General features: G+C 41.0%; 1 protein-coding gene across 3 annotated transcripts in view; it reads right to left on the bottom strand.

The window, feature by feature from the left end:
* The window catches only part of acsf3 (acyl-CoA synthetase family member 3), a 53,560-nt gene extending 29,156 nt beyond the window's left edge, over positions 1-24,404 (bottom strand). For 2 of the 3 annotated variants that reach the window (XM_079445855.1, XM_079445854.1), the window contains exons 1-5: positions 24,359-24,404; positions 22,303-23,053; positions 19,202-19,357; positions 1,542-1,696; positions 1,082-1,227 (exon numbers count right to left, since the gene is read on the bottom strand). In XM_079445855.1, the coding sequence (XP_079301981.1) occupies positions 1,082-1,227; positions 1,542-1,696; positions 19,202-19,357; positions 22,303-23,004 (1,159 nt within the window). In that variant the 5' untranslated portion in view covers positions 23,005-23,053; positions 24,359-24,404. Of the gene's footprint in view, positions 1-1,060; positions 1,228-1,541; positions 1,697-19,201; positions 19,358-22,302; positions 23,054-24,358 lie in introns of all 3 variants that reach the window. The other variant, XM_079445853.1, reaches the window with a different exon arrangement.
* Between the last annotated feature and the right edge of the window lie 230 nt (positions 24,405-24,634).

Genomic DNA, 24,634 nt, shown 5'->3' with positions numbered 1-24,634 from the left:
CACTAATAAAACAACACGGCACACAAGCTGCCTCTGACAGCCACGTTAGCACCTTCACTCACAAACACATGTCGAAAGGCGAACAAAACAATCCTCAGACACCCAGAGCAATGCAAGAAATTGCAAGAAGAGCACTGAAAGTGCTTTGATACTGACACTAAAAGAAGACGTGGAAGTTGACGGGAGCAGTTTGATCAGTGCTACATCACTCAGAAAGACCCATGGAGGGTTTCTCAGAAGATAATCACACGTAAACAACAAGAAAGACAAACAAACTACTTCAGAACGGAGGTTGATCTGTGACAACTTCGTAAACTGCCATCTTAAGCTGTCTGAGAAAAAAAAACTGTTATAGAGATGAAGCATTAGGGCTAAACATCAATAGAAGAAAAAGTAACAAAGCCAAGATGATTTTAAAGATTTAAACTAGCTCTATTTCAGAATCTGGCAGAAGGAAGCGGTATATAATACCAAAAAAAAGCTATCCGTCGCTCATATTCACATTCATCTAAATGGCAGTTGATTGGTCAGATTTTAATTCACTTACTGTATACGGCAAACATTTAACATGGTAACCATAATTAATAACCAAAATACTATGGTTCTTCCTCAGACTGTCACAGTATCTACTGTTAAAGTAGATGCATTGTGTAGCTGTTATTGTTGCACAAAATCATGTTAAAACGAGACACTCTTTGTCTTTCTGCCTCCCTACACTCATTTTTTTAGTTTGATTTATTGACCAAAAAAGACAAAACACAAAATAAAGTTAAATATAAATTTGATAGCATTATTTATTATTTTTTGTATAGATACTGGCTTTTCAGTAAGTAATTTCTAGAAGTAGAGCAGTCTCAATATCAGATTTTCACTACACGGCCAAAAGTATTTGCAAAAATATTGCATAGTTCTTAAATTGCTAACTGTAAAGCCATAAAATATAAATATGGGATCTTCTTCAAACAAGCTTTCTGTACTGTATTGGTGACAAAATATGGTATACCATTGTTAACTTTTGTTAAGTGTATGCATATTTGCTGTCATTGTTGTTGGTAGTCACATTTATGGAGTGATGCAGTACCAGGTACACGTGGCCCCTTAAGTGGATTTGACAGTGCCATGCCAATCTCAGTCATGCCGTAGCGCTCCAGCAGCACATGACCTGTGATCTCTGCCCAACGCTCCAGGATAGGCTGTGGAAGAGCAGCAGAACCAGACGCCATCAACCTGAGAGAAAGAGAGGGAGAATTGGCCATTATTTAATTTTCCACACTTTTTTTTTTAAGTTGGAAATTATGCATTGGCTGTTTTCTTCAAAAAGTATTTTACTCTCATTTGACCCTGAGGTAAAGTACACAGAAGCTTACACGATTGAGCCAAATAAAGGTTTGAAGGCTGCTCTTTGATGTACGTTTACGGAAGAATAAAAGAGAATTTTGAGGGAGATGCTCTGGCTGGTTGCATCTGAAGACAGAAGCTGCGAGTCAGGATTCTAGCTAAATTACTGTGGTGTTTTAAAAGAGAAAGAGAGAGGATGGTACCTTATTCTCTCTTTGCACACAGCTCTGATGAAGTCTTGGACTCGAGGTTGAGTAAAGTGTTGGTCATAATATTCAATGAGTTTAGAGTAGATGGTGGGAACTGCCATAAATACATTCACCATGGGGGACTTCGAACCGATAAACTGCTCCCAAACCTGAAACACAGCAAAACCAAACAAACAAAAAAATCAGCATTCAAGCATTATCAACCAAAGGTGTAACTAAACAGTTATATATAAATATAACAGAAAATAAATTAGCCTTATTTGCAAATAATAATTTCAGTGTTTTAATACTGTAAGTGTGTACTGATATCTAAATGCTGGCCAATTCATTAACCAATAATTATTTTTATTTTAACACTGAATGTTCTACCATTGTAAACTCCACTATCTGGTGGCAAAAAGCATCTCTCTCTCTTTTTTGGAAGGCTATTAAAACAGATTATATATAAATATTAAGTGTTAAATAGCTGATATACACATTTTTTGCATTATTTATGTGTTACAATAATAGTTAACTCAATAGGCTACAACAATTATTATTATTATTATAAAAGATAGCCATTTCTCACAATAAATGATAACTATTATAACTGAGTGAAACACAAATATCAATAAAACATATCCAGTAGGTCAAACTCTCAGAACTGAGAAAAGATTGCAGGATGTTGCCAGCTGCCACTGAGATGAATGTGAATACTAAAAGATATTTTCTGCAGATTTTACAGATCCTCTTAGATCACAGAGGCTGAAATCAGACATCAAAACATTTAAATGTAGAATAGAAAAATATACTTCTTTAATGAAAAATGTTTGAATTGGATTAAAAAAAACAAAAAACAACAACCATGATATTATTTCTTTCCAGTATCGGCCTAATCAGACTGTTATGCTTAATTACAGGGAGACCCCCCCCCACTACAGATACTGATTAAGTCACTAATTGTGCATCCCTAGTGTTATTTGTCTTGGTGACTGTATAAGCTTGGGGGGAAAGGTTGTCGACTGGAGGAATGTTGTTAAAAAATGAAAAAGCGAGTATAGATTTGTAAAGGTCAGTGTGATTCACAGCAGAAAAGAAACAGATTCCCTGTAGAGCTACTATTGAGGTCAGAGTGAAGAGTGCACTGTGCAGGACACACTGGGCGTTTACAGCGTTTCTCTGCTTTTGATGAATGTGTTGCGTGAAGCATAGTGAAGGACGGCAGACCCAATCCCCGCCACACACACCCACACTCATCCCAGTCTGTCAGACGGAAACAGATGCAAGTAGACAAGCAGTATAACTGCCGATATAAACACACTTCTCATGCAGGCACACAAATCAATTACAGAGCATCTAACTTAACTCACTAACTCTCTCATTTCAGTGACATACTTTCATTGTATGACATACAAACACATGAGAATGAAAGGTGGTACAATGGATGATCAAACATAAATGTGTACGATTCACACATAAAAGTTACAATATAACAATTCTATCTTTTTCATCTCGCACAAGCACACACACAGTCTCGCAGTTGGGCGGCACGCCTGGCTGCACCTTTAGAACACAGTGGGAGAAACGTGTGAATTAATTGAAGGTGAACGACAGATTCTCCTTGGCTCGGTCCCCCCTGGGAGGCACACATCTCCCCCCGCCCTCTCTCTCTCTCCATTTCATTATTTCCTGCTTCAGTACCTCCATGCTCTTATCATTCCTGCTGTCTCGCACTCTCTCCATCAACCCCCCCACCAACACACACACACACACACACACACACAGAGTGACACTTATTTTATCATCAAAAACCCATCTCTCATCACTACACCTCCTCCTCTCTACCCTGGTACCCATGTTGCTCTAGTTTCTTTTTTTTCATTTCATTAGCCCCCCAACAAAGAATTGAATGAATTTGTTTGTGCTTCCATATTGTTTATTTCAAAGTACACTATGTATGTGTGTAAACTTGTTGTGCACAGGCTGCTTATCAAATTCACATGAAATCTGGCACATTTTGTCTGGAGACATTCCTGACAATAAGCTATCAAAATAAATTTAACTTGTCAAATTGTTTCGCAGACTTCAGCCAATTAATTTGTTAGCTGAAGAAAAAACATAACAAAATACCCAAAGTTTCTGAAACTTGAAACAAATTAATTAAATAAAGCTGCAAGTAGCAAAAAAAGAAAAAAGAAAAAAAAAGAGTTCAACTTTTAGCTGTTCATTCATCCCACTGAAAATGAAAGGTCAAGTCAAGTACTTTGCATTGAGCGACTGAAGGTCAAGTCAAGCTCATTGCACACTGCATAGATGGTGTAACAGCACATTTTGGCAGGTGCAGTAGGCTTTTTTTTCAAATTACAGATGCTCCTATTGCAATTTTCTTAGCCGATTCCGATGTAATTTTATTTTTGTAAGTGTGACCTACCGATACCAATTTTTGCCAATTCCGATTTTCTTTCTAAGAACTATAATTGAAAGCATCTACAAACAAAAATCTACCTTTTTTCAATACAAAAAAAAAAAATATTATTTATATAATAAAATAAATTAAACATTACAATTTCCCCCAATCTGTGCTACATTACAGATGTTCTCTCACTTAAACAACTCTCAAAATAAAGTGCTCTGTGACTGGAAAGAGGTAGAAATAAGCTGCTGTATATAACAAAACAGATGTCATTGCCCACATGTTTATAAATGGGCATTTTTTCCCCTAACCTAATTAAATGTATGTGTCTTCTTCCACATCAAATTTCAATTGAATCAGAATAATAAGAAACTGTACAGTTGTTCCCATTCAAATGAAATCAGCATCAACAAACTCCATCTTTCCACTGCAGAGGAAACAGAGGTTGCATCTGAAAGTGTCATATACATTTACACTAGAAAACTGCAAATGCATAAATAATAAGATTAATATGAAACCAAACCACCAGTAGGTGGCAGCAAATGACTGTTTTAATGAGCGAGTCATTTAGTCATTCATTCAACCAATTCATTCAAACAGCTGATTCATTCAGTTGTGTAATGTGTTCTTGGCTCTGGGCCGATCATGTGGAAAATCAACCGATTCCTGTCCCTGGACAGTCGACTGGTGCATCTGTATTTCAAATTTTCCAAATTCCCTTGTTGATCGCTACATATAGCAAAAGTTAAAATAAAATAAATTAAATAAATAAATAAACAAACACAAGGTTTCCAGTGTTTATGAAATTTTAAATGAGAAATAAGATGGGGTAGGACATGCATGAATGGACATGTCCTTTTATTATAGACAATAGTCTATAGTTTACACATTAACCTGGCAAAACTATGATCACAGACTTGCTTAATGGCAAATTAAATGAATGGAAAGTGACAGTCAAGAGAGCATTATCTTGGGGTGAATAACATACTAAGGCTCTTATAAGACTTTTAATTCATTTTCTGAAATTTTGGATCACTTTTTCTAAAAGTGTCTGCTGAAAGGTTTTTGTTGTCAATGTTTAAAAGTACACTAGCACAGAGATGTTTCGGAGCTAACACTGAAAGCTACAAAACTCCAATATTAATATCATAGGGTCTTTTAATGTGGTTTTTCTTTCAAAGCAAATGTATCTGCAAAACTGTACATGCCCAATCTCACACTATCACGCACCGAAATCCAATAATGAGCAGCATACATGTAGAAAACACCCGTCCTGCACCATCACATGATGGATAACCTTTTACATCCCATCATTAATAATAGTAGAGTCTCTGACTGCAGGCTGTCTAATGCATTCATACCACAATAAATTCATCTGCACGCATGTTTTGCTCCCACCAGAACCGAGATGAGCGCTCATCACTCAAACAACTCCAAGCCAAAGTAATGGTGGCTCAAATATCGATTTTTCTGCTTCATTAAAAATTACTGAACCGCATGTTGTAAATAATAAAACCCTTGTGGTGAAGAAAGCGTTTGATCCCTCAAAGAAGGCGTTTGTTTTTTAACATGTGCGTTCAAGGTCATATCTGTGGAAAACAGAGAATGTAACTTTCTTGTTGTACCCGAATGTCTTTTTTCTCTGTTGTGTCCTCTCCAGACCTTTCTTGTCAATCAGATCCTTGACTCCCATTAAATTCTCCTGGACCTTAAAGCCCTTCCGCTTGCTTGCTCGCTGCTGTAAGCCCCCTCCCTTTACAAAACGCAGATCATTCCTCAATGTCACGCCATCCATTGATCTGCTTCTAAAGCCTTTACCGAGAGTTGGCGTGGCCAGATACAAAGCTACACTGGGCAATCCATCACGCAAACTCCGCGCTCGCTGTGACAGTCCGGGCTGACTTTTACACACACACATACACACAGAGGTTTGAGCCAGAGCCTGTCAGTTCCTGAGTCCTGGTATTGACGCCTGCAGCGCTGGCATGCAGCAACACGGCTACAATTAGCGCATTCCTCTGACAAGTACCCGATAAGGGTGATCAGCAGCCTCCTCCACCCTGCTACACACAACTTCATTGTGCAGGTCTCATGAGTTCCTCCCCAGGGGAGCCGGGCAGACGCTCCCACTCACTGATGCTTGCAGCAGGACTTCTGCAATGTTGCCCTAAGAATGTTTCACTGTGAGTGCATAATGAAACAAATAAAATTGTGGAATAATCTTTGTGGAATTATTTACAACTTAATGTCTATGTATTGCATCTGTGGCATGCTGGCCATCACCACAGACACTTTTGATTAAATCCAGTTTTCAAAAACAAATGGAAAACACATTTGTAGTAATGTACAGTAATTGAAGCCTACCAGGCAAGAAAGCTGAATGGTTTAAAATATTGTGAAGCTTGTTATTAAGTTAAAGAACACTTTTCAGGTGGGATTGCTTTACTTGGTCGATGAACTTTGGTCATGTATTGGAGGCCTTATGTGACAGCAAAACTGCCAAGGCTCAATTTTTTTATCTGATAAGAAAATAAGCACATGAACTACCATTGAAACACAAAGTCTTGTGACTTTGTGTAATGGGGCAGCATAACTAGACTAACCAGTGGACCGATCTTATTGCACAGCATCTGAAATGTTGTTTTGGTCATTCTGAAATGCTTGAGTCAAAGTCTGTCATCAAAGTGGCTCGATATAATTACCTCCCAGAACTATCTTTCACGACATTTCCAAACACCAGGCATCTGTCTTACGAAAGCACAATAACATGACCACATACTTCGTATGCTTGCTCTGAGGCACAAATAATTTATTATATATGAATAGTGGTTTCTCCTATTGCTGCAAATTACCTTTTTCTTAATTATATTTGGCACCAGTTTATCAGGAAGTGATGAATTTTTCGTCTTCGTCTCGCAGATGGAAACAGTGCTTTATTTGCAAATGTTTTATGCGATATTTCAGTTTTGCTTAAAAGTTAAATTCGCAACTTTGGATGGAAATATAGCAAATTAATGACACTCTGGCATTGCGCATCTTTATATTATATTACATACTCTTGAATGGAGTTTTCTGACTAAAAATGTAAGAATGAAACAATCTCTTCTTCAGTTCTTGTTTTTTTTTTTTCCAGCATTTGAAATTTTTCCTCTCAAACACTGCAATGTCTCGGTTACGTATGTAACCCTCGAACGGAGACGTCACGCCGGTGACTGACGAATTGGGATCTCGCTTAGTGAGACCAATCCACTATGAGTGTATCTAAACGAGCCAATGCACATTGCATGCGACATCCAGCTGCCGCTGATCACAGCGTGAGTATAAGTAGGCAGCAGGTGCAGAGCATATTCAGGTTTTCGCTGAGGAGCCGAGCCGGTGACGCAGCCGCTCAGCAGTGGTACAGCAGCTGTGGCTGGGAACGAGGGTTACATACGTAACTGAGACGTTGCCTATCAGTCACTCCGAGTCACGTCGGTGACCGACGAATTGGGATCCCTACCAAAGGGCCACGAATACTGCCCCTTCCAGTGTCCAGTGGAAGCCTCCTGTACCCCTATTTTTTGGTGTAGGTCAGGGCTTATCACAGAAGACCAGTTACTGTTGCTTTGGCACTACCCACTCAGTAAGACTACTACTAAGGATAACACTGAGAAACGTACCCGTTCCACTTGGAACCGGATGCTGCGGAATTCCACCCTTCCCGAAGGAGGTTCAGAAGCACTTACACATATGAACAACCGTTTAGGTGCATATGGAAGATTAGACATGATTGTAGCCTCTTGGACAATGGCAGAACATCTGCTGGGGAAACACGGGCTCTAAAGCCATACAGTGGACTTCACACATATGGGATCCAGTTAGGTCTCACATATGGAACCCAGCCCTCTACCGGTTTTCACGCATTCATCGAGTGAGGGCCTGGCATCAGAAAACAGGAGGAAACCGGTTCCACACGAAGGCTATAGAACCTAGTGAACGTGTTCTACAAATATCTGCCAGTGAGGCACCACGAGCCAACGCCCAGGAAGATGCAACACTTCTAGTAGAGTGGGCTCTCAACCTGAACGGGCAGGGCACACCCTGTGCCTGATAAGCCAGGGTGATGGTGTCCACTATCCAGTGGGCCATCCTCTGCTTGGAGTCGGCATTCCCCTTCTGCAAGCCTCCGTGACAGACAAAGAGCTGGTCTGAGGTCCTGAAGCTTTGCGTCCTGTCAACGTAGCATCTCAATACTCGGACGGGACAAAGCAAAGCTAGGGCTGGATCTGCCTCCTCCGAGGGCAACGCTTGCAGGCTCACCACCTGGTCCCTGAAGGGAGTAGTGGGAACCTTGGGCACATAGCCAGGCCAGGGCCTCAGGATTACCTGGGAGATAGCAGGCCCAAACTCTAGGCACGAATCGTTGACCGAAAATGCGTGCAGGTCCCCTACCCTCTTCGATGGAGGCCAATGCAGTCTTCATTGAAAGAAACTTCAGCTCAACTGTCTGCAAAGGCTCAAATGGGCCCTGCTGTAGCACTAGAGACAGGTCCCAAGAGGGTATGGGGGGGGGGGGCGTGGAGGATTTAACCTTCTTGCCCCCCTAAGGAACCTGATGACCAAGTCATGCTTACCCTTCCACGGGATCGTGGTTGGAAGCAATCACAGCCACATAGACTTTAAGGGTGGAGGGAGACAGCCTTCACTCCAACCCCTTCTGCAAAAAGGACAGCACGACTCTGATCGTCACTTCCGGGGGTCTTCTTGGTGAGAAGAACACTACTCGACGAACAGGTTCCACTTCAAGGCGTAAGCATGTCTCGTAGACGGCGATTTCGCCGAAGTGATGGTGTCAACTACCTCTTGGGGTAGGTCACCTAAAACCTCCGTGTCCCATCCAGGGACCAGACATGAAGTTTCCAGAGGTCTGGACGTGGGTGCCATAAGGTGCCCCGTCTCTGAGTCAGTAGATTCTTCCTCAGAGGAATCTGCCAAGGAGGGGCTGTCACGAGGAGCATCAGTTCTGGGAACCAAGCCGAGTGGGCCAGTACGGTGCCACGAGCAGTACCTGCTCCTCGTCCTCCCTGATCTTGCACAGTGTCTGTGCGAGAAGGCCCACTGGGAGGAACGCATACTTGCGAAGGCCCCGCGGCCAGCTGTGTGCCAGTGCATCCATGCCGAGTGTTCCCTCGGTCAGGGAGTAAAACAACTGGCAATGAGAGGTCTCTAGAGACGCAAACAGGTCTACCTGAGTGGGTCCGAAACGTCTCCAAATCAGCTGGACCGTCTGGGGATGGAGTCTCCACTCTCCGGGGAGCGCAGCTCGTGACAGCTCGTCGGCTGCCCGGTTGAGCAAGCCCGGAATGTGAATGGCATGAAGCGACCTCAGATGCTTCTGACTCCAGAGGAGGAGGTGGCGGGCGAGTTGCGACGGGAGTGTAGACCACCTTGTCGGTTGATGTACGCAACGGTGGCAGTGTTGTCCGTGCGGACCAGTACATGCTTGCCTCGTAAGCGCCTCCTGAGACGGATCAAGGTCAGGCGTACTGCTAGCAACTCTAGGAAATAGTTTCAGTGGGACCACTGTCCTGTTCTTGAACGTATTCAAGCAGTTCAACACCGACTGAGCTCGGTCCTGCGTGAGGCGTGCTGTCTGATTGACCGAATACAACTCCATACCGAAAAAAGAGATACTCTGGGTCGGGGAGAGTTTGCTTTTTTCCCAGTTGACCCGAAGGCCCAACTGGCTGAGGTGTGAGAGCACCAAGTCCCTGTGTTCGCACAACTGGTCCTGAGACTGAGCCAGTATGAGCCAGTCGTCTCTCATGGGAACAAGGGCTGCCTCCGCAACTTTCGTGAAGTCACGAGGCGACAGGGACAGCCCAAAGGGCAGGACATTGTACTGATATGCCGTCCTTCGAATGCAAAGCGCAGGAATGGCCTGTGGCGCGGAAGGATCGACACATAGAAGTACGCGTCCTTCAGGTCGATCGCTGCAAACCAATCTCGGGGACAGATGCACCCGAAGATGCGTTTCTGCATGAGCATCTTGAACGGAAGCTTCGGCCCGGTTCAAGACGCGCAGATCCAAGATTGGTCTCAACCCACCGCCTTTCTTGGGTACAATGAAGTAGGGGCTGTAGAACCCCGTCCTCATATCGGCTGGAGGGACCGGCTCTATCACGTCCTTCGCCAGTAGGACTGCAATCTCTGCACGCAAGACAGGAGCATCTACCGCCTTCACTGAAGTGAAGTGGACGCCCCTGAACTTGGGAAGATGCCGGGCGAACTGAATCGCATAGCCGAGTCTGATGGTCTGACGGAGCCAACGAGACGGATTGGGAAGCACTAACCAGGCTCCCAGAAACCGTACAAGTGGCACCAGTGGAACCACCGACTTACCCGCAGTGGGGCAGCGAGGGGGAATGCAGGGACCCTGCTCGGGCATCTCCTTGCCAGTCCGAAGCGGGGTCAGCGTGTGTGCAACACCAACCTGCGTTCTGGCAGAGGGTGCGTGAGTAGTACGATTGACCGCACTCTCGAACCGCCCACAGCAGCTCACTGGCGAGAGAGGAGGGTGAGTGTGAATCAAGACTGGCTCGTCCACAACTCCCCATCCCCTCTGGGGACCCAGAGATAGAGGAAACTGGTCTTTTGTCGAGATTTTGGGTACCACTGACCGTGAAGCCAGTGGCGGGAAAAAAAGAAACAAAAGATTCTCTGCACGGCCCTCCTCCTCTGGCTGCCCTGCGACCGGCTCCACGGCGCTGCTTTGTTGGAGGCTGGTGCATTTGCGGCAGAGGGCCGCCCTCGGTGACGAGTAGACTAAGGCGCTGCCCCCGGCGGCCGGGTGGAGGCAGCAGCTGCACGCCCTGGCAGGATGAGCCTGATGGCCTCAGTCTGCTTCTTTGCAGTGGAGAACTGCTGGGCGAAGTTCTCCACTGCGTTGCCGAAAAGGCCGGTCTGGGACACAGGGACATTCAAGAACCGGATCTTGTCAGACTCCCTCATGTCGGCCAGACACAGCCAGAGATGCACGGCCCAGAGACTGCGCAGTGACCTTCGTCGCTCGTAGCGTGAGGTCAGTAGCGGTACAAAGCTCTCTGAGAACTTCTGGGTCGTTCCCACCCTCGTGCAGGTCCTTCAGTGCCTTGGCCTGATGAAGCTGCAACAATGCCATAGCGTGTAGGGCGGAAGCAGCTTCAGCACAGGCCACATTAGCACTGCCAGTCAGGGCCGACGAGTACCTACAGGCCCGGGAGGGGAGCAATGGATTTCCACGCCAGGTGGCAGCGGTATTTGGACACAATTGTATCGCAACCGACCGCTCCACCGGTGGGATCCCTGTATAACCCCGCGCTGCCCCACCGTCGAGGGTGGTGAGGGAGGACGAGCCACCGGATCGGTTTCAGGCAGTGAAAGGTGGCGTCCATGATCCAGTGAGCTCATCATGCTCTTCCGGGAAGAAAGGTACTGGGGTGGGGCCCTGAGAACCAGCGCGAGCCACCCCGAGAAACCAATCGTCCAACCTTAAGGGTTTGGGATGCGGTGGAGGTTTCCACTCAAGCCCGACCATCTCGGCGGCCCAGGCAAGCCATAGCCACCATTTCCGGATCCGAATCCGGCATCACTGGCCACCCAGAAGGTGGCAGCGGTGCCGAATCATCATCTCCAGAAAGGTCTGGCTCACTCTCCAATGCAGCGATCGACATCCGATCGCCGGGGGGAGCACCAAAGGATACAATTGGTACCCCATGAGAGGGTCCAGCCTGTTCCCTCGGCAGTTCCACAGGCTGCGAAGTGGAAGGAGGAGCCCTCGGTTGGTTCCTCGGAGGGGAATTCCTCACCGTCACCGTAAGACAAGTCCGGCTACTGTCAGAAGTAGCGCTCCCCCAACTGCCGCCAGGTGGAGCCCTAGATCTAGGCAGAGGCACGGGCACCCCGCCCCTTTGCAGGAAACGGAGTCTGGTCCGCAACTCCGCGACGGTCATTTTCCCGCAATGGGAGCATGACTCATCCACGAAAGCCGCCTCAGCATGATTAACGCCCAGACACGAGAGGCAGCGATTGTAACCATCACCCGGCACCAGGTAACGACCGCATCCAGAAACGCACGAATGGAAGGGCATCTTTAAAAAGACGTTCCACCCGTGAATGCTCTTTCAGAGAAATTACTCTTTTAGTGTGCTGAAGCGCATAGGGGAGATGGCCGCTTGCAACACAATCAGGGGGTAGTGCAATCCGATGTGTGCAATCCACTGAAAAGGAAGGAACCACCGCCGCTGAAGCACCGTGACACCAGCACAAGAGACCTCCGGAGAGCATGCTTGACTCACAGACACCGTAGTCGAAAGGCTTTGTCAGGAGCAGAACGATGAACCGCTCGGCTCCGAAGCGAAAAGCTGAATATGCGCTGCACCTGCTGCCTACTTATACTCACGCTGTGATCAGCGGCAGCTGGATGCAATAATCACATGCCAATGTGCATTGGCTCGTTTAGATACACTCGTAGTGGATTGGTCTCTCTAAGCCAATTCCAATTCTCTCTAAGCCGATCCCAATTCGTCGGTCACCGACGTGACTCGGAGTGACCGACTGATAGGGTATAACTTTTATATAAGGCACTGTCAAGTCCAAAGTAGAGGGCTGCATTGGGTTTGGGCTCCGGCGGGACCCAACGCAAATCTCACAGGAGCAGGCAGTTTTACCTTCGCTGTGGGCGGAAAGAAAATTTTACTGGAGACCGGCGGGGAATGGTGGGATTTGGCATGTAATAGAAATGGAATTGAGAAGAAAATTAAAGTGGCTATTTACTTGACAAAAGCAAAGCAAGGTAAGTCAGACATCTGGAAACAATTCTTAATTCTTACTGAAAAATTGTAAAAAATGGAAAAGAGTTAAACTTAGTAAGTTGCGATAAACGTGCAAAAGTGTTTGTTTACAACGGACTAGGGCTGGGCGATAAATCGCTTTTATCGATTAACTCGAATGTGTAGTATATGTCGACTTGTTTGAATGAAAATCGTTTTTTCTAAAAAAGAAAAAAAAGAAAAAACGTGTACTACAGAACTCCAATAAATACGAGATAGGAGATAAATATCAATACTTCCTCTTGCAGTTATAGCATTGGGTAATCATAATTGCGGGCATCAGGGAGACGCTATTATGCATGGCATTGAAACTGCTTTTGAATGCACAATGGCTTTTTAGTTTCACTTTTGAGATTGGCGATCGCACGTACTATGGAGCGGCAGTAGCCTACTTACCACACATTTTACAAGATTAGATGTTTGTCATGGTGCTCATGATCTGCAAATCATTCGTCATCTTCCTCGGTCATCTCTCCTTACTCTATGTGGTAGGCTAAGTGAAATTTTATGTTCTGTAATGCAGTGTTTCCCATACATTGATTTATTTGTGGCGGTCTGCCGCAAATAAGATTTTTTTTATTTATTTATTTTTTTCAAAAAGCTTTGACTTCGTTGAATAAGCAAGCGCTGCACGTTTCAGAATCGAATCACTGTGCAGGTGTCTTTATATCACTGCATTTCTGAAGGAAACAGACTGTCTTCAGAAAATTTTGGATGTCATTTTCATTTCATCTTGTATAATGTCTGATAAAGCAGCGTTTGTGAGCAGAGTGCTAATTTGTGTACAGCGTTACCGGGGAAACCGCTATTTCTCCTGCTCTAGAAGCACCTCCTGCTGGCAGATAATTAATTTGCATATATGCAGCCACAAATAAAGTCCAAGTCTGTGGGAAACACTGGTAATGTAACAAGCAACTGTTAGCAATCGTTGTTTGTTTCCTGTGCCTTTCTGAATACTGAAAATTTGTTTTACTGATAGTGTTGTAAAGCACTTTGTGACTCCTTGTCTGTGAAAGGTGCTATATAAATAAATTTATTTACTTAATTCAAATTATTAAATGGATGCCACCTTATTGGGACAATAAAGCCCCCCCTACACCTACCCTAACCCTACCCGATTTTCAACTTTTTGATTATTTCCTTCATTTTTATTGAAAATAAATACCTTTCCGATGCGATATGAGATTTGAAAAGGGAGAAAAAAAGTTGCTATATGGGCATCTTTTTGTTGACTAACTCAATCACATATTGGTGGGCAGAGTTAGTGTAAATAGACTTTGTCAACAAGGCAGGCTATTTGCACAGTGTAAATAGACACTCCGTAAAGTTAGAACTTGTTTTGAACAATTTCTTTGTCATTTGCAGACTGATTTTAAGTAGGGGGAAAAAAACTATTTAAATCGTAAATCGGATTTTTTGTGAAAAAATCTGGGACTTTTTTTCAGGCAATATCGCCCAGCCCTACAACGGACATAAATCTGGCACCTCTGCCCTGAAGCGACATACCTATTTTCTAAGTTCTATGTGTTATTCATTTAATAAGTTAAAGTTATTTCATATTCTGCTAAATGACAAAAGTAAAACGTAAAGAGTGTAAAGACCGTGCGACTCCACCGGGCAGGGACATCGGCAAGGTATAGAAGCATCGCTTTTTATTTTCGTTTTTTCATTTATATGTTTATTATTGAAATGTTGTTATATGCATGTGTCAATTTTATTTAATTTCTTTATTTTCTTAATTATGTGGGTATATAGTATTTATAGAGTTGTAACTTTTAGTTTTAGTTACTTTTTCTTATTTGTAAGTCGCTTTGGACAAAAGCGTCTGCTAAATGACAAAAGTAAAGTAAGTAAAGTAAAGTCATATTGTGCTTTGGCTTATTTACAGTTTTACTATTAACAAACAGTTTGCTTAGTTAATCGTTTGGTGTGTGTGTATCATGCAGTACATTTAAAAATGGCAGCGGCTATAGATTCTATTTACACTAGGTTAAAATAGCAAGATTTTCTGCTATTTATACTACTTATTGCAAATAGTGGCAATTATCTGCACCTCAGTATTGTAGTACATTCTAAACAGTATTCAATAATAACGTATTGAGTGCAAATTAGGGCTGTGCGATTAATCGAAATCGAATCGCAATCGCGATTTGAGACGTTGCGATTTGCTAATTGCAAAGCCTGCGATGTGGACGCGATATTACTCTTGAGTGACAGTCTTATTAACCAATAGAGTGAGCGCACCTCCGTTCTCCCCGATCAGCACTGCTCTAGCCAACTGCGTAAACGCCCACCATTTAATAAAAGGGTCAGATCGAAAGCTAGGCAAATTAAAACTAAAGAAAAATGTATGTAACTTGAGCTTCGAAATGACAGAGAACAAACAAAAAAGGTAATTTGCAAGAGCTCCTTTATCGGTTCTGTCTCGTATTGCTCTTTTATACTCGTGTTCTCGCTCCCGGTTCTGCTCCGCAAGTCTCTCACGAGTGCATTTGGCAATATGGACGAGGCCTGACGCACGCTCGCAACCTGTGTCAACTAGCGCCTGGCTCCGCGTTTAAAACGAATGTAAATAACTACTTGCCAATTTCACTTGGATGAAATTAAACATTCAGCACATTTCCCACTTGTTCTTAAAATCTCAAATACTTAAAAATGAATGAATCAGCCCGTGTAACGTAATATTTTAGTAATTGACTAAAGAAATACCAGACCTGCAAACTCATCAGAGAAAAAAAGGTGACAGTGTTGGCCAGGGGGGGCGGGGGGGGGGTTGGGGTGCAGAATGGGCGACGCCGACACTGTGAACGCATTAGCCTTGCACGTTCGCCAGAATCTAAATAGACATTGTTTACAAGTAATGCGGCGCATCCAATGCAACAAGACGTCAAATTGCTTTGTTACACTGTATTACTCTCGCATCAGCTGTTGTCTAAACAGTCACATCTACCCACATCAACACATCAAAAACGCTTTAAAAGTAGGGCTACATCCAGCTGACTTGAATGACTGCTGCGCACACGACAACCTCCATAACGTGTCGTTAATCAGGGTAGCTCAGAATTGGAGTAGTAGCCAGAACTCAGGGCAGAGCACCTGGCTTAAGTTAGGGGCTAATGATAAGGTTGCAACCTAAGTTGGCTATCTGAAATACTATATACTTACGTAGCAAGCTAAATGGTTAACTTTAGTTAGCAAGACGGTCAGACAATGCAGGAATTAACATTACAACTAGCTAACAATGTTAGATGGCTAGAAAATTTGCTATCTCAGGGCTTGACACTTACCTTTTCACCAAGGAGCACATGTGCTCCTAAGTCAAAAAAATTTAGGAGCGCATTAAAAAAAATTTAGGGGCGCAATGCAAATTTTTCAAATTAGGTGTTTTAGCTTAATAAGGGGATACAAAGAGACATTTACAATCACAATTATTTAATTTATCAGAAAGTACACAAGGTTCTTAAATAATTTTACTTCAGACACTATTTAATAGGCTAATTATGTAATTAGTTATAATCCTATTAAACTGTGTCGGTATAAAATTTTCACAATAATCATTGAAGCTTTTGTCACGGTATATGTTTTTGTTTATAAATCACAATATATAATTTCTAAGTGAAAAAAAGTGTTGTCCTCCTAACAGGTTAAATAACTTTATTAAAGATAATTTACTAAAAGACTTTTATAAAAAATACATAAAAATATAAAGTAAACAAGTGTTTCAAGATTAGAGTGCAAAAGATTGTTCAAATGAACGAAAGAACAATAGGTAAGTAAGGTCCCATTTGTTAACATTAGTTAAAGCAGGTTAACATTAACTAAAAATGTGCAATAGCTAATTGTTGCAGTAGTTAATATTCTTTGTTAATGATGATTAATAAAAAATACAACTATGTTAGTTAATGTTAGCTCCATTGAATTATATTAAGACAACTTTTGATTTTATAATGTATTATTAAAAGTTGAAATTAAGATAGCATTATTAATAAATGCAGTCATTGTTTTTTTCATGTTAACTAATGGAACTTGTGTTACTGAACAATAATAACGAATCAGTCGTTGATGTATAGATAGGCCCACTGTTCTCTATTATAGACAGTGGCCATGTTTTAGCTTAGAAAAAATGTTTGAAAATAAATAGCTCATTAAGTCTTTAAGTAAGAATTATTTGATGCTATTGTGAAGACTAAAGCGAATATAAATATCTAAATGACTGTGAGTGTGAAACATTATTTACACAGTTTTAGGAAAGTAGCGCAGCTGATTTGTTTACTGGGTTACCGGGGTAACGGCAGCGCTCTCTAGTGGCGAATGTGCGTCATTCAGCGCGTCTTCACTTACTCGCTACGCTTTTCTTCTCATCTGTGCTCATTTAAATCAAACCGTTGCCTTTTTAAAGTTCTAAAGTAATCATATGAGGCTGCATCGCAATTTTTCCATAAATAAACAGAATAAATTAATACGTTTGTTATAGGTTACTGTATAAGTTAGGCTGTTTTGTATTTTGTTTTGTATTCGCACTTGTGCTCCTAAATACATTTTCCAGTTCGCACACATCTATTTTTAGTCGCAAATGCGAGTGAAATGCTCGCTCTGTCGAGCCCTGTATCTTGCTAACGGAAATTGCAGCATTGGATCCGCTTGTATTGCTTGCTATTAAGCATTTTGCTCGAAGCATAGGCTAACTGTATGAAAAAAAAACCGCTAACTTAGCTGATGTTATTTGACTTAAGCAAACAAATATCTGTTGTTTAGCTCCAAAAAGACTGATTTACCTTGAATTCAATTTCCATCAGAGTTTCCACATTAGGTCAGGTGTCTCTTGACAGGCGCGAACACAGATGGCAGTGTGTTTCAAGATCCTGAACCAAGCGCTGAGATTCCGATTGGTCCAGAAAAAATGTCATTTATAAGAATTGTCCAATAATGGCCTACATGGCACGCAAGCCCACCCCACCTCCCTCTCTTGACAGGCGCGAGCTCAGTAGAGATTCCGATCGGCCCAGATGTCAATTAACGCAAGACCCCCCCCCCCCCCCTCCTCTAAAAAAACTCTCCGGTTCTACACGATTCACGTGAATGACCCAATTGACAATAAAAGCGGCGATTGTCGCCGAAAAGCGACAAGTTTGCAGGTATGAATACAGTTCTTTATTTATAAAAAATAAACAAATCTTTCCTGTGAAATTCAGTAATTCTGTAAAAGTAGTAATACCATTATAATCTTCCCTGCAGAAAAAAAAAAAAACAGTAGAACCCCTCCCAAAACACAATAGAAAATGTAAAGGATTTGCTGTCTGATGCTAAGCATCTAGCCCTAACATTTTGACACCACATTGTTTCACACTGTAGGGTTTTTGTACCTCCAGGTAAAAAGCAGTGCTAACCCCACTTTTAAATTAAAAGTGTAAAATGTAGCTTTACCCAGGATTTAGAACAACGATAATCCCGGATTAAGCAAAGGGTTAACTATTTTCTGGGTTAACTATTTCAGATGTTACCAGTCCTCAAGTGTACTGTATTACTATAAACTATTATAGTGCATTTCTTTGTCCAAAGTGTCCAAAGGGATGAGTACATATCGAAGGTATGTTACAAATATGACACATATAAATCTAGTAGTAAATGACCCAGAATATTTATTTACACTTACTATCATTACTGGGTTCATTATCAATAATTTTTGGTCATGACAGTTAAAGTTATATAACTGTAAAAACGGTAATATTTCAGACTGTACTACAGTAATAAGATGCTATGCATGCAGCAGCTACAAAAGTATTTGTATATATAAAAGTTAAAAAAATAAAAGTATGAGCGTTATTGCATTAGATAACTGAATATCAAACCAAATGGCATCTGTAAATAAACTATGTATGACCTTTCTCAGAAATGTCTTTTCTAACACTTTTTCTCGACACTTAGCCAAAGATAATGTAACATACAATACAACATAACATTAAATACCTACAAATCTATGGATGCATGTTGTTATGCATGTTGTTCTGAATAATTCCCACATTTACTGCTAAAGAGTTTGAGCTATGGTTATGTTTAAGAGTTAGGGCAGGGTTAGGTTTTGGATTATAGGGATTAAAGTTATGTTTTGGGGTAAGGGTTGGGTTACAGTTGAAGGTAAAGTTAACAGTGTAACTACAAATGTTAATTAAATATATTTTAAATGCAATTAAAAAGCATCAACATATACAAGTATATTGTATCAAATGGTTGAGTACATATAAAGCGTGACAAACATTTATTTATATAAAATGCACTTCTGATTCTGATTTCTCATTCAATGATTTTCAGTCACTTTAAATGTGACTTTTAAGTCAACAGTTTTAGGATCTATATGTTATATGAAGGAACTGTGATGAGATGTGATAATGAAGTGGCTAGTGGAAGAACTGTACCTTCTGAGCAGTGAACTCTGGCAGCATGACGCAGGTAGCACCCACCCAGAGTGGGCACATCAGTTTGTTTACGATGCCATGCACATGGTGAAGGGGCAGTGTGTGCAGGATGACATCATCTTTATTCCAAGCCCACTCTGAGACCAAACCCTGAACCTACAAGACAAGAAAAAGAGATTTTGACCTACAGGTAACTGTGAGTGTTTTCATGGTCCACGTGTTTGAAGCATGGGACAACCACACTGGGTACACAGAAACAGGCCAAAGCCATTGTGCTCAAAACCTTTAAATCAGCAATGTGAATTAATATTAACTGTTTGAGTTAAAATGGACTGAGTGATGCTCACAAGCAACTCTTCCATTCTCATTGTGCTGTAGCATGAACATGATTATTTACGTGCAGCTGGGCTGGTGCATGCACACACAATCACGCAGTCCTGAATTAGGTCATAACGTGTACACTCAACCCCAATGCCCTATTGCTTTGGGTGTTATTCATCAGGTTACCTAAATTTGTGTCATAACCTATAATCAAACTTTGATTAAAATACACCTGTCTATTACATTTATAGATATTTACAGGATGAATTTCATTTCTTATTTTGTTTTGCATGATTGTTGTACATCAAAAGAGAATCTGACATGAAATGCATATTTGCCTAAACAAAGTCCCTAATAATGATGATGTTTCTTTATTATTTATGAAGATACTGCACAGAACTAAAGAACAATTTATCTTAGCTGCCATTCCATATTTTGCAAGTCACATATTAAGTATATTTTGCAAGTAAACCATCACTTTGATCAGTCACTGATTGATCACACACACACACACACACACACACACACACACACACACACAAAAAAACAACAGCTATTGATTACTTTTCTTTCCAAATTGCTCGGATATCTATGGACAGTACTGTCTTCATTTAATATCAAATTAAACCATTATTTTCATTGATTATTAATACAATTATTATTTTAAAATGGAAAAAAAAGACCTTTCAATTGGTAAACATACTCCACAAAGTAATTCCTCACATGCACACAAATAAAACAATGCAGTTCACCACAATGGACCTTTTTCACATTTCCAGGTTTCTCAGCAGCGGAAGTTGTCATAGTTGGGAAAACTTCGAGAGCAGTGAATTGGAGAGTACCACAAAAAATATTTTTTGCATTCCCATTTGTTCAAATAGCAAAAGAAAAACCCCACAATAGTGTTTTCACAACTTTAAAAAAAAAAAAGGAAAACAATTGACTGATAACGGCAGTCAGTACAGAGAATGACATTATCACAGTCTTGTGAAAAGGGTCCATTGTAAATGTTAAGGAAAACCCCATACTCTATGACAGGGAAGACCTAATTATTATATAAATTCTTAATTAAATTAGCTAAAATGTATGGTTTTGAAAAATACATTTATTAATTATATACATTTGCAGCCTAGAATTAAACTGCTGGTTTTGTCTGGCTAGAGGAGAATGGAAGACTATTTCGATACACTGTTTCCCTGTTTAATACTGTAAAGCTGGTTTGACACAATCTGCATTGTAAAAAGAGCTATATAAATAATGGTTACTTGGCTTGACTTGACATTTATATTTAATAAAATTAAAAACAAAACTATTAAAATTGAGCTTAAAGAGTTTAAAAAGTAGACTAATCACCACTGTGTCTAATAGTGGGGAGTAGTGAGAATGATAAACAGTTGACCGGTGGCAGCTCTGTCCAGTCTTTGTGGAACACAGGCACTTGAGCTTGTCCGAAGAGACTCCCCCTTAATTGAGAGTGATCTCATTTTCCACCCTATTGGAAATGCAGGTCAATTTTTGCTGGAAAAAAACCCACTGCCTTGAGTGGCCCATGAAATTAAACAATCAGAATGATTATTCAGAGAGGCGAAGGGGAACTAAAGTAAAAGAACGCAATGACATCAGGGGAGGGAGTGGTTCTCATTCCACAGCTACAGCTCTCATCAAACCTAATTCAGCTTCTATTATTCATCTCACACTAAAAGAGTTATCGCCTAACTAATACCAATGTAACAATTCCAATATCGGAGTAGGTGAAACTCCTGATCTTCTCATTCGCTTATATTGTGTCATGAATGTATTATGAATATATCCAATGTTGTGCAGCATGATTTTGGTTTAGATGATATTATTGGAAAAAATTCAAAAAGCCATTATAGGCTTTGCATTATACTACTGTTAACACAAATTAATCCTTAAGATTAAACTTTTATTATCATTTACTCAGCTTGGTGTCATTCCAAACCTGTATGACTTTCTTTCTTCTGCGGAACACAAAAGAAGATATTTTGAATAATGCTGATAAGAAAAATATCGGCGTCGGCGCCAATAACCTCGTGGGCATGTTGTGCCGTTACGCTTTGGGTCTCCTGAGTTTGAGTTCCGGTTCGCAGACCTTTCCCGACAAACCCCCCCCCCCCCCCCCCCCCCCCATCCCACTTCGCTTCCGGTCTACACTGCTTCTCTATCCTAATATAAGGCAAAAAATAAATAAATCTTAAAAAAAGAAAAAAATTATGTGGGCCGGATCTGGGCCAACACTGCTTGCTGTCTGGGTCTCTTCCACCTTCAATACCCTTGAGCAAGGCACCGATCCATCAGGCATGAATGGACGAGTGAATGAATGAATAAATAATTATGTTACACTGAATGTTTACAGAAGTTTAACCAATTTAAAAAAAATACAAATAGAGCCACATCAGGCATGTAAAAGTAAAGCTTTTTTGGCCTTAATAAAGCTATTTTATTGATGTTCTGTTCCCTAGACATAGCTATGAGAGTTATTATTATTATTATTTTAGCAAGTGAAAATTGTTAGCAAATTTTATTTCCTAACAGCTTCAAATGTGGCTCATCTAATCTGATTTTACATCTAAAAATAATTTAATGACCAACTTTTTTAAAACCTTTGCTCTTCTGCCAAAACAGAAGCATACATGGAAAAAAATAAAAAATAAATAAATCACAGGACACGGTCAACATCGCTATTTAAGGTTTAAACAATATTCATGTGTCTTATTTGTGAGAATACATGTATATATACAAAATAAATACTCATTTACCATGGCCTGCAGGCTGCTGTGAGTGTGAAGCACTCCTTTTGGTCTACCTGTGGTGCCGCTGGTGTAGATGAGCATGGCAGGCCTCTCTGCCCAGCCTGAGATGTTCTCCTCAGGCAGCATCTGTGTGTCCTCAGACTGTAGAGTATCTAGGCTAGACGTGGTGGGAAGCTGTAGGCAGGGCAGCCCTAGTTTCTGGGCCAAGGGCTCAAGGGTATGCATGAAAGGTTGTCCGGCTATCAGCAGCTCGCTCTGGGAGTCTAAGATGACATATTCCAGCTCACTTGGAGGATGCTTCCTGTAGAGGGGCACAGCTATGCCGCCACACATCCAGGCCGCCCACTGCGCCACAGTGTAGGATGCGTCATTGGCACACAGGAATGAAATACGCTTGCCCTGCAGGTCTCCTGATTGACAGGTGAGTGCTTTAGTAATGAGCCCCGCCAGGCTTTTGCTGTTTTTGTAGAGGGAGCGGTAGGTGTGGCTCCCGCTGTGATCCGTAATGGCCACATTGTCTCCATACACAGAAGCTCTGGAGAAAACAGAAGCAGCTCTCCCTACAGCTGGAGAGATTTTTAGGTTGGATGACGCGAATGTGCTCTGCCTGACATTTCCCAGCAGCCACTTCAGGGCTTTTCTGCCTCCCCTACAGTGAGACCAACTTGAAGAGCAGCTCCAGATGGAGACGGTGTGTAAGGACAGCATAGCGTAGAATTGCACAGGAGCTGCCCACAATCTTTGTCATCTGTCTAAACTTGGGAATACAAAATGAAACAAATATAAATATTAATATTGATATACAGTGTATATAAATGAAAACAAGGATTAAAAATACCCAGTTTTTCAATGAGACAATTAAAAGGCATTACTTACGACACAAGTCTCAACATTAAAAATTTCTACTTGTCATGACAGCATTTTCGCTGGACCTTTCATAATTATAATAAATCGCTACTTTTTTATTTACCTATTTATGTCAGAAAAAAAAAATACAAAATAATTTATACTTAGTTTTCTTCATTAAAGTGTGTAAAAATAAGTACATTAGAGGCTTTTTTCTGAAATATTACTGAATTTATTTATTTTGCTTTTATCCAATCCTAATTTACGCTTTCAAACTATAAGTCATTCTGCAAATTTTCAAAAATCCCTTTTTCAGTTTTTCACTGGAAATGTAGAAATACAGGAAGTTGTGGCAAAACACAAATCTGTCAGACATTTTGAGCATGTTCATGTTATGTTTGGATAAAATAAGTTTGTATGAGGTTCCTTATACTTAGGTGGTCAAATCCTTAAATTTCAGCACAAAACGTGTGTGTGTTTGTATGCATGTATGTATATATATACATATACACACACACACAAATATATGCATGTACTTATTAATAGAATGCAGAGATTCAGCCACTATTAGTGCCACTACATATACAGTATATATATATATATATATATATATATATTTAAATGGGGGTCTCAGAGAGCCCAAGCCTCTTTTCATAAGACAAAAACACATTTCTTGTAATTCATTGAGACTGATGAAAATTTATTTTCCAAGCCTCTTTTAACAGAACAAAATATTTATTTGAGAGTTCCCTGTGATTCTTTAAAAACTGAATTAAAGATATTAGTTTTATTTTCCCCTTGTATATTGTTTTATTTTCCCCTTGTCACATTACTTGATAAAGGCAGAGGAACACATTACAGAATTTTAGGGGGAAAATGTTATTACACAAATAAATATAGATTATTATTTTTTATTACATTTTCCTTTATTATTCATTCATTAATTTTGAGGATTCGTTCAACACTGGGGAACCCAACCTGAGACACAAACATAATAATAGTCAATCTTAAAACAACAGTTCAATTCAAGTAGTCTCCATACAACATTCTCCATACTCCATACTCCATACAACATTCTTACACTTCTGAAGACTCCCTGTTGTGGACAACTCGAAAGGTTAGACTTTATAACGTTTTCTGAGCTCGCTATGCATCAAATCACAAGAGAACTATAAGACCGTCCTCAAACATGCATGCAGAACAATACGTTTCTTACCGAAAGTCATTCTGGATGCGGTGCGTCGTTTAAACCTATCCGTGTGGAAACCCAGGCAAAGCGGAACCTTAATTTACCACGCTCTTGACTCGGACATTTTTGTGTTATCAAAGAGCTTTGTATTGTGGAAGCCACAACAATATCTTCAGATTTTATTCTAGCATTTAACTTAGGTTCGATTATAAATAAGGGAAAAATACTTTAACCAAAACATTATCTTGGGTTTCAAAATAGACAAGAAGAATATCTTGTTTTACTGATATGGATGTCATTAAT

The sequence above is a fragment of the Barbus barbus genome (genome assembly GCF_936440315.1).
Source record: "Barbus barbus genome assembly, chromosome: 2".
Taxonomy (NCBI): Eukaryota; Metazoa; Chordata; class Actinopteri; order Cypriniformes; family Cyprinidae; genus Barbus; species Barbus barbus.
Note: the sequence above shows the minus strand (reverse complement) of the source record. Positions and strands in the feature narration are given on the sequence as shown.